This window comes from Hipposideros armiger, unplaced genomic scaffold (genome assembly GCF_001890085.2).
Source record: "Hipposideros armiger isolate ML-2016 unplaced genomic scaffold, ASM189008v1 scaffold_301, whole genome shotgun sequence".
Taxonomy (NCBI): domain Eukaryota; kingdom Metazoa; phylum Chordata; class Mammalia; order Chiroptera; family Hipposideridae; genus Hipposideros; species Hipposideros armiger.
Window position 1 is genome coordinate 1,341,933 of NW_017731651.1, and position 11,177 is coordinate 1,353,109.

An 11,177-nucleotide genomic window follows, 5' to 3' on the forward strand; every position below is an offset into this window, starting at 1 on the left:
TACAAAATTAGAATATTAATTTCCTTCACGAGTTTCACCATTAAGAAAAAATGGATAGATGAAATGGATAGACCAATTCTGAAAACACCTCCCAAGAGATTCCATCTCTTCAAACTGTTCTTCGTTCCCATGTAATTTCACAAGCATCAAGACATTAGTAGATCATTAAAAATACCATATTCGGTATCAGATTTTTTTATAAGAAGACAGTAATATCCTCAGGCCTCAAAATATACATGAATTTCTAACCTGCTTTTTGTTCTATGCAACAGTTTGCAAGATTTGAGATTAAGCTTGGATGAGTCCCATTATCACGGAGGTCGTCACAGTGTTCCTAAACAAAATTAACATTAGTGAATAATTTTACATATATAAACACATACACAGAATCATTAGGAATGGCAACTTTGAATCTTCTGCTGCCAAGGGTAGAGACTACAATATTGTAGAGTACTTTAACTTTCATAATTGTTCTAGCTAAAACACCATGGTACTAGCCACAAAGAAAACAGGGTTTCCTAGATATTACTTTAGTAAACCATATTTTAGGCCAAAATTGAAGAACAGAAATCCATAATGTGTGCTAACTTTATTCCCTGATTTTGATATAGCAAATGAAGTTAAAGAAACTGTGAGTGGCTAGAATGACAGTGTACTACAGATGGCATCAGGTGAGGTGGACTACATAAACGGTCTAAGATACAAGGATTGCACTAAAACAAAAGACAAACAAATACCTGTAAGTATATGCTATAATAGGATGCTTTATCTTCTAATCCTCAGAACCACACCTTTTGTAAGTGTATAAATCTCTGGTTTACATCAGAATATTCTTGAGTTATAAATAAGGAAAGAAGGTAGTAATTGTTCCTCTGTGCTTCTCCAAAAGAAGATTAGAGAGTAGGCAAGTTGGTGAAGACTGGACAACGTCAATTCTGAACAAGACTGGGCAAGCCTAACCACAGGGCCACTGGATCAGAGCAGACCAATAGGGGCTGGGTGACCATCACCACCAAAGTACCACCTGCTTATCCAGGCTCCCCCTAACCCCTGACTTGTCTGTCCTCTAGAGCTACTCTTTTTCTTTAGTGCACCTATTCCAAGAGCAGCGCCATCTCTAAGAAATGGTCCTGCCCCAAACAAACCTATCTGCTCCAAATCAACTATCTCCAGAGTCAGTTTCATTTTCCTGACCAATACAATGCCCATATCAATATGTGTGAAATAAGTGAACTTATAAAACAAAGTTCATGTTAACTTTTAGAAAAAGCCAGGAAAGTTAGCAAACAACTCCAACTGTAGACACCTCCAAACTTGTGGGCAGCTTAGTAAAAAGATCAGCTGCAAAAGTCTTCGCATGATCTTAATGGTAGGACTTGATCTTTGCTATGTAATTAATACTGTTAGCCAATAAAAGTTATATGACTCATTAAGATGCTAAGTCTCCTTGAGGAGAAGATAAACAGAAGATGTGAATGAGCTGTGCTGTCTAAAGACCCTGATCAGCTCTTTAATCAGAAAAATTGTTGGAATAGTTAAAATAACAATTGAACATATATCCATGTAGATAGAAGGTAGTCTAGTTCATTTTAGCTTTAGAAACAAATTTGAAGGTATAGGTGTATGTTGAAATGCCTAAGGATTAAAAAAAAATGTACTTTTCATTTGCCAGGCACTAGTGCTTAATTTCACATTATGATCCCACTTAATGCTCAAATTACCCTGAAAGGTGGCTACTAACATTGTCCTTTTACAGATAAGAAACCCAGGATTAAAAAACATTAACTAATTTAATTTGCNAAGCTCACGCCAGCTGCTGGCTAGCCCCACTGCAGCCTGCGCCGTCACCTGCGACTCACGGCAGCCCAGCTCTAGGTGGAGCTGTTGTTCACCATCTTAACTGTAGAGGGTGCAACATCACTGGCCCTCATGTGGGATCCAAACCAGGGCCCTGCTGCTCAGAGCTGGCGTCCCAAGCCAACTCTTAACCAACACGCCACTCGGCCGGCCCCTCACACTAATTTTTTAAAAACTTTAAGTTTACTGAACACCCTGAAACTTTCACCAATTTCCATGAAGACTGTAGAACAGATTACCTTATTAAGATAACAGATTAAATCATATTACAACAAATATCCGTATTTTCACTCGTTTATTCCAAGCTACATCTTATACCATGGAATTGCAATAAAAGGCATTATGATGATTATGCAAAACTATTCTACCTAGTTGAGGAAATTTTTAATCTGATCACTTTTAATGGTATAAATGAAGGCAGTGTAATGTGTTAAAGAGTATAGGCTTTGGAACATGATCGACTGTCCTTCAAATTTTAGATCTAACATTACATATCTTGGATGCTGTGCTAATGAGCTTGGTTTGTGTCCCACAGCCAAGAGAGAAGCCATTAAATGATTTCAACCAGGGGAGAGACATGAATAATGGTCCTAAGTGTTTTTCCCATGATATTTGCTAGCCAAGTACTAGTTTGTCAGGAAAGTGCAGAGATCTTTGTTGCCTGGTCACCATCGCAAAAAAAGCCAGACATCTTGGAAAGTACAAGTGTCCAAGATGCCATGTAAATGTGGATGAACAATGTTGGATATTTAAGAATGACCCTTATGATCCATAACATTTCAACTGTGCAAACTGGGAAAAGGAGCTTCCGTATAAGGAAGCTAAATGTGGGAACTGATTATTGTTTGGGACTTGAAATGGAAATGCATGGATAAAAGACTTCTTAGAAGCTTTCCTATACTATTTGGTTTTTTTAAACCAAGTATGCATTGTTATAAAAATAAAAATTTAAAAAGAAAATAGAAGTTACATATACACACATATTGCTAATGACATTTATGATTATAAGATAAACAAAGGTTACTACCTGAAAGAGTCTCAGAGACTGTAGACTTACTAAGAGGACTTAGAACAGCAAATGATACCTGAAGAGGTTCTATGTTTTCCTAAACAAAGAAAAAAAAAGCAGAAATTAGACATCTTTAAATTCAGTGGACATATAATATGCACAAAAGAAAATAATAATGACTTATATTTGTGGGTGGAATTGTAATGTGCATAAGGATGGGAAATCAATAAATGATTAAATGATTAAAAAAGAAACAAGGTAAAACCAAAACATCGGATGTAAAAATATTTTTAAAAAATATTTATCAATCATCTTTAATGAAACCATGTTTACTAACTACGAAGTAGCTATAATGATTCACTAATAAGTTACTTTTTGGTTTACTTAAAATCCCATGCCCTAACTCCTATAAAAGTAAGACAATTCATTAATAAACACAACCTAACATCATATTTATTCAGGGAAACTTCAGGGTAAAATGGAAATATAAATGCAGATGTCAAATATTTTCTTTCCCATGTAATTGCCATGGTAGCTGTTGGTTTTTCATAAATAAAAGTTTTCAGGTTAAAGAAAATCTTTTTGTCACCAGTTTGCTCAGTTTTTATCAGAAATGAACCCTGGATACTGTCATACCGTTTTTTTCCATCTACTGAGATGACCATACGGTTTTCTGTCTTAGTCTGTTACTATGGTGAATCAGAGATTGTTTTTCAAATATTAAACCTTCTTTGCATCTCTAAGTTAAACTTCACTTGGGCACAATATACTGTTTTTATACATCTTACATTCATGAGAATATTTTTCTTTTCCTATGTCTGTCTGATTATGGTTATCACGTTAATGCTGACATTAATGAATTGGGGAGTATTCTCACCTCCTCGTTTGGAAAAGTGTATGCAGAATTAGTATTAAATCTTCCTTAAACGTTTAGTGGAATTCATTAGTAAAGTAATCTGGATATGCAGTTTTCCTGTGGGAAGGTTTAACTACAACTTAAATTTGTTTAGTTGATATAGGGCTATGAGGTAATGTATTTCTTCTTGAGAGAGATCTGGAAGTTAGTGTCTTTCAAGGAATGCGTCTAGTTTATCTAAGTTGAATTTACTGGCATAAAGTTTTTCATAATATTCCCTTATTATTCTTTTAATATGTTAGAATATACAGTTATATCACCTCTCACATTCCTTATGTTGGTAATTTGAGCAGTCTCTTTTTTCCTCAATAGTTTGAATAGAAGTTTATTAACATTTTTTTTAACTCACAATCTTTTGATTTCAATGCTTCTTCTCTATGGTTTTTGTTTTCTATTCCATTGATTTCTGCATTTATCATTATTATTTCTTTTTTTTTTTAGCTGAGTCATCCTGCCACCTATTGGCAGCTCAGCAGCAGCTCAGCTTGGGCCAGGAATCGAACCAGCAACCCTATTGCTCAGCGCTCGCATTCTTGAGCAAGATATTAACCAACTGAGCCCCTCGGCCGGCCCTCTTTTTATTATTTCCTTTATTTGCTTACTTTGTTTTAACTCACTTTTCTTTCTCTAGTTTCTTAAAGTAGAAGTTGAGATTAATTTGAAACATCTCTTATTTTTAAATACAGGCTTTAATGTTTAAACATTTCCCTCGAAGCACTGCTTTAGCTGCACCCCACCCATTTTTATTGTTTTAAATTGGTTTATGGTTTGTAGTACCCATCTTTAACTTACACCACTTTGTGTATAGCCTAAGAAACTCTCCCAGCCTTTATGCCATATTATTTCTGGGGTATATTTTATTTACCTAGGTTACAAACCAAACAATACACTGTTGTTATTCTTGCTTTAAAAAATTATCTTTTGTGGAGACTAATAGTAAGAAAAAAAGTCTGTTATATTTGCCCACATATTTAGCATTTTCAGTGCTCGTCATTCCTTTGTTAGAGGCACATTTCCATCTGGAACCATTTTCCTTTTGACTAAAGGACCTCCTTTAAGATTTCTTCTAATGCTAATCTGCTATAGTAATAAATTTTTCCAGCTTTCATATGTACTTAGCGCAAAAAAAAAAAAAAATCCTAAGTACATCTTTAAAAGAAGTTGCTGCACTGTCTTGTGATTGTTCTTCTTTATGTCATGTATCTGTTTTCTCTAGCTCCTTTTAGGCCATTTGCCATTGATTTTAAGCAATGCTGTGTTTTGGTATACTTTTCTTCAAGTTTGTTGTGCTGATAATTTGTTAAACATTAGGATGTATGGGTTTATAATTTTATCAAACTGGGGAATTTTTCAGCCACTATTTTTCAAATTTTTTTCTGTTTCTTCTGTCTCTCCTCTCCTTTAGGGACTCTGATTACATGTATATTATGCCACCTGAAGTTGTCCCAGTTTCCAGATTGTCTGCTCATTCTTGTTCAGTCTTTTTTATCTGTGTTTCATTGAGAATAATTTGTATTGCTACATCTTCAATTTCCCAAATCTTTTCTCCTCGTTATGGGGCATCCTTTCCAACACATCTATTGATTTTTTTATATTGAATGTCAGGCATTTTGAATAGTATCATTTGGTGCTACTTTTGTTATTCTAGAGCTTTGTTATGTAATGCAGTTAAGTACTTGGCTACAAGCTGGATTCTTTTAAGGTTTGCTTTTAAGCTGTGTTAGGCTTTTAGTCTAATTCTACTCCCCTAAGGGGGCAAGAATTTCGGAGTACCCAATGCCCCCTTGAATTACAAGAATTTTCTACCAGGTTGGTGGGAAGACTATTCCGGTCCCTGTGTGAGCTCTAGGGATTGTTCCCACTGCTCCATTTGGGTATTCTTTCACTGGCCTTGGGCAGTTTGCTCACAAGCATCTGTTAACCAGTACTGAGCTGAAGGCCCAAGCAGGACCTCTGGTAGAGCTCCAGAGCACTCTGCGCATCTCTCTCCTCTCTGGCACTCAGCCCTATGAACTCCCATCTCCTTCGCTTTTCCAGACCCCAGCTCCATCTTCTCAACTCAGGAAGACTGCCAGGCTCCACCGAGATAACCCCTCCCTGTGCTGCACCCTGGAAATAAGTGCGGGCTCTGGTAGGCTCACACCATTTGTTGCTCCTTTCAGTGATTACTGTCCTGAGCTGCCTGATATTCAGTGTCTGACAACCACTGTTTTGGGTCTTTTCTCTAGTTTATTAGTTGTTTCTCATTGGAGTATAAATTAGGTCCCTTTTAATCCACCTTGGCTGAAAGCAAAATACTCTTATTTCAAAGTATAGCAAGAATGAGAATAAATGATGGTCCCTGTATAGAAAATGGGTAAGGAAGATTAATAGGCAGTTCTCGAGAGAAGAAATTCCAACGGCCTATAAAGGTGAAAAATATACAAACCTGACCAACAGACTAAAAATGTTCAAGTCACCCTTTTCTTCTAAGGTATTTTAAATAAGTATGGTTAATACCCAGGATTTACAAAGGTATGGTAAAACAAATCCATTTATATTGCAGTGAGTCCAAATTGATACATACTTCGGTGTGTAGGTTCCATGAAATATGCTAGGTATGAAGAGTCATGCGAGTATTGTTTTTAATAGGAAAAAAAACGGTAATAACCTATCTAGAAAAATGCATTAATTTATACCAAGGCAAATCATTTGGTCCATTTCATGATTTCAAAGCATAATTATTGCTCACACAGAATAGGTGAGATCTGATTAAAATATAAACAAGTTTGTTCCAATTTTTCATACTTACAAGATTCTCCCCCTTGTCATCAAAATTTGGTTGAGGTAANATTTTATGAAAAATACAGCCACAATGTGCCCCAGTTCTTCTTGGCTACGAAAAAGAATTTTATTGTCTGCAGAATTATAATAATTGTTATTAAAAAACCCATTATATTATAAAACCCAGGTAAAAATGGAAAAATAGGTAAGTTACAAACTACAAATGCAAATAAGTACATCAGAGTGGATCATGCACTAACAGAGGCAGATTAATTAGGTTGTCTTAAGTAGCAGTGCACTGCATGCAAGGAGGTGCTGAAATGTACTTGAACATGGGTCAAAAAACCAAAACAAAATCATGTGGTAGCTTCCCTGGGGGGGCAGAGCACCAGAGGTATGATTATGCTGATTAGGGTAAGGCAAAGATTTGTCTAATTTGGGTATTTGAAATGCTTTGTGATTGGAAAACTCAAAGGTGACAGAAATAACCAAATGGATTATAATCTAAAAGTTATGGTAAAGAATACAGCAGGCTGTTATGATGTCAGATTAGATATGTTTATATTGGGGTTAGGTGTTTGGTGTTCATAAAAATCCTTGCCAAATTTAATAATAATCATCTCAAAATTGAGGTGTGTACACTCAAAAATTTGCTACATACCTTATTATAAAGATGAAATGAGCTAATCGGCTCTGACATTTTTACAGTTACAACTTGCTCAGGAATGCTTGCTATTAGGTTTTTTCAAGGGAAACCAGAAATCTAGATTTTTGTGTGTGAAATGTCCCCAATTTTAAATGTTAGGCTCCATTTAAAAATACAACTCTGCTCAGAAAGACTGCGTTTGCACCGTGGAACTAAATCTTCCTTATATCTCAGAGGCTTGTCTGAATTAAAACACAGAAGTCCATACTGACTGAATTTTTTCTACTCACTCAAGCCTGGCGTCTGCAACTCTCCCTCTGCCTCTGCGAGTTCAGGACAGTCCGTCATTTTCTCCTTTTCCTTTATGGACTGAAAAGCCAACTGGAAGGCGGATATTCGTTCTCTCAAAGAATTAACATTTCGATACACTACAGGGCTGCCCTGTTAGAAGACAGAGACATAGAGGGTATGATAAATCAAACCAAACATAGTTTCTAAATTCTCGGCCTATAAGGACTGAATCCGAAACTAAATACACAAAGGCTCTTGGAAGATCACAGGCACTAAGTTAGGGGAGCAGAGCTTCTTCTCCCTAAAAGCACGCATTTTCAGTTGGAATATTTGCAGCGCTGCCATCCTCTTAGTTTCTCCCTCTGCCCCTCCCCTAATTTTCAGCCAACCCCGAGCAAAGAGGACGAGCTCTGTGCTGTGTATACATGTGCAGCTATGGATTGGTCAACACTGACACTCAGTCCACAGCCCAGACACGGGAAGTCTGGAGCAGGTGGAAAACGCTTTACAAAGGCACCCAGAGAAAACACATCCCCAATTATTTGGGGGCTGAACAACTCTTAAAAGGGTTGTTTCTGAGGGGTGTAAGGACTCTTTCATAACTCAAGAGTTCATAACCTGAGACTGTCTCAGTGAATCAAATGTGAAAGGAACAGAAGTTTCACACAGAAATGTTTGAGAGAGGCCAGCCAAAGAGATGATATGGGGAACACAAGAAAGCACCGAATGCTGGAGACGGGACAAGGAAGAAGGGACAGGAAGATCCTATCTGGAAATTTTGCCAACGGTTTGCTAAATATATCCACTGTTAACCATCTGCATGATGCCTTTGCCACAGGCGAGTCTCAGGGTATCTGGTTCAATCCAGGCTCGTGTCATTACTCATCTCACATCCATATATCCTTGCTCCCCAGGAAGTCAGGACAAGGCACAGATGTTCCGACACCCACTCTCACATTTACCTCTTCTCCTTTGGCTCTCCCCAGCTAAATTTTCCTCATTTCATGGCACCCTACCTCCTTAGAGCTGAAAGCCAGCCATTCACTTAAAATACAAAGCCAAATTTAGATGGCACCTAAGCGCACTAACTCTCTGCAAACCTCGCTAACAGGGTTTCAGCCAAAGATTCACAAAATGAAAGTGATGGAACCAGGGATAGAGGTGTCAGATAATCTCAAGTTATGTACAATTTAAGAGTTCTGTTTAACCCATAAAACAAATTAGATTAATTTCTCCATCCAGGATCTTTTCCCCCCTTTATTATTTAGACTACTAACATAATTCCAGTGATTTGGAACTTGAAATTAACAAAATTACACCAACAGGTAAAAGGTAAAAATTTACCTCCCTTTAAGATATTGTATGGAGGAAAATCAGTTAAAATCTTGAAGCCATATTAGATGGTGAATCTGCTCACACCCCTAATTCCATTCACAGTTAAAACCAAGCATAAAGCAAACTGTTACATAATAACAGAACATTGTACATTCAAATATGGCTGATGATGTCAACCTTTATGACATACACAGCACATAACATTCATTAAAAGCTGGTTACCAACTCTTATCTATAGGAGATAAGGAGAAAGAAAAGGGTTACCTCAAAGTCATACAATTTACCTCAAATACACTTTTTTTACTCAGATTTGAACATGATAGCAGGAGGTTTAGTGTCCTAGGAATTTGGAGCACTCTGAAATGCCGCTTAAAGCAAATTATAGGTTACCCTCGTCAAAACTGTTTTTTCCTGACAGAGAATAATATACAGAGTAAATGAAACATTCAAAATATACAGTTTTGATGCCTTTCTCTTATGAATTGTGTCAGTCAGTCAATGACATTCTTCCACGTACCACAACTCTTCTAGGGGCTCCGGACACAGAGGGAAAGTTCTATTCTAGAGTGCAATTCTGAAAACACATCAATATAGTTTTGGGTACAATAGGTGCTATTGAGAAACTAAAAAAGGAATGAAAGGGAGCGTGATTCAGTAACTGAAAGTGCTTCTTTAGTTTGCATCAGAACAGCACTTGATCTGAAGAAATATCTGAGTTGTAATCAAAACAATAAGAAAGTGGTAGTTACGGGAAGATATTACGGGACGAAGGCATTCTGCAAGAGCAAGGTAAAACAAAAACAAAGGCCCTGAGGTGGAAATAGGATGTAGCAGAAAGAAGGCCAGGGTGCCCAGGAAATGAGAGAGGGAGATGGGGCTAGTGGTGGGCAAGGCTCAGGTGAGGGAGGGTGATGAAGGCTTCAAGCAGCAGCGTGAATGATCTGATCTATACTTTAAATGTATCTCTTTGACTGTTCGGGGAAATGGTGGATGAATTAGGGAAAGAGGGAAGTAAGGAGACGGGTTACAAAGCAGCAGCTGGTGAGCTAGGCAGGAATCGCATTAGGGTTGTAGCAGTGGAGCTGTGGGGACATGAGGAATTAGATAGGTTTTGTTTTTGTTTTAATTAAAGTTTNAAAATAAATTTGTATCCAGTTTGCTTTAGGAAACGCAGCTTTACCCTTACCTGCAGGCTTTCTAGGCACAGCTTCACAGGTTTCTTCAGCACAGAACGAATCACAGAGGTCTCGGAGGACGGAATGTCCCTGTCACACTGTGGAGTAACCAGGGACCTGACTGCAGGAGCTGTGCCTGTGCTCGCTTCTGTAAGTTTGTCCAGTGAAACAGCACCCGCTGATCCTTTGCCTTCCACGCAGTCAGCACCCTTCATTCCTTCAAAGCAAACGTGGAAACAAGACAGATGAAGACAACTGAATCAGTCTGTTCTACACCAAAAATATTACGTATTTGCAAAGGGAAGAACATACAATGAAGAAATTCAACCCTAATATATCCTGCTTAGGGAGTTACATTTGGGATTTCATATGGAAACATGAAGAGAGACAAGTGGCACTTGTCAGTTTTTCATTCAAATCTAACTAATGAGGGTAAAGGTAATAAGGAGTTTGGGCTCCCATGAAAATCTAGGCAGGTATCCGTACATCAGCTATTAATTGTTAGTCTGCCTCTTCTCATGACACCTATAACTTGCACCAGAAAACTTGAGACGAACAATGAATAATGACCCATTTTACTGCTGGAATCAGATGTATTTCACTATGTAAGGGTGATGGGAGGGAAAAGACGAAATGTTGAGAAGATTATCAAATAAAAAAATTAACATAACTGTATGTGTCCCCAAACTAAGGAAAGGCTCCCCCTGCAAATCCTTTCTCACGAGAGAGCACCGCCTCATTATCGGCATTCAGCCAATAACTATATATTGGGTCTGTAGTATTTGATAGGCGCTCTTCTAGAGATACAATGATGAACAACACATGCAAAGCCCACATACCTTCAGAGGACAAATAGACGATATAAAATATAATAACTTGGAGGGGTGGCAGGAGGGGATAGCTATGCCTATAAAAGTGTAGCATGATGGAACTGTTCTATAGGTTGTCTGCAGCATGGTAACATTTCTACATGTGATAAAACTATTGGGTCTTTGGAAAAGTCATGACGCATGTTTGCAACAGATGGCACTAGTTCATTTTTGGAAGTGCTAGAGCCATTTGTATCTATATTATTGATACGTCATTTGACAGCTGACAATTCTAGTTTCATTCTAAACAAAAATTGAGCGATTTGGTTGAGTTTTGAAGATTTTACAAGTTGAAGATGTAAGACCAAACTGTGCA

The 11,177-nt window shown here is 37.6% G+C and overlaps 1 protein-coding gene across 1 annotated transcript in view; it reads right to left on the reverse strand.

Annotated features, from left to right (window-relative positions):
• Positions 1 to 11,177, reverse strand: part of CDCA2 (cell division cycle associated 2) — a 59,966-nt gene that overhangs the window by 30,949 nt on the left and 17,840 nt on the right. Inside the window, exons 9-13 of the mRNA XM_019659546.1 lie at positions 10,004 to 10,209; positions 7,482 to 7,632; positions 7,207 to 7,277; positions 6,574 to 6,657; positions 2,885 to 2,963 (exon numbers count right to left, since the gene is read on the reverse strand). Coding sequence (XP_019515091.1) covers positions 2,885 to 2,963; positions 6,574 to 6,657; positions 7,207 to 7,277; positions 7,482 to 7,632; positions 10,004 to 10,209 — 591 coding nt within the window. The remainder of the gene's footprint in view (positions 1 to 2,884; positions 2,964 to 6,573; positions 6,658 to 7,206; positions 7,278 to 7,481; positions 7,633 to 10,003; positions 10,210 to 11,177) is intronic.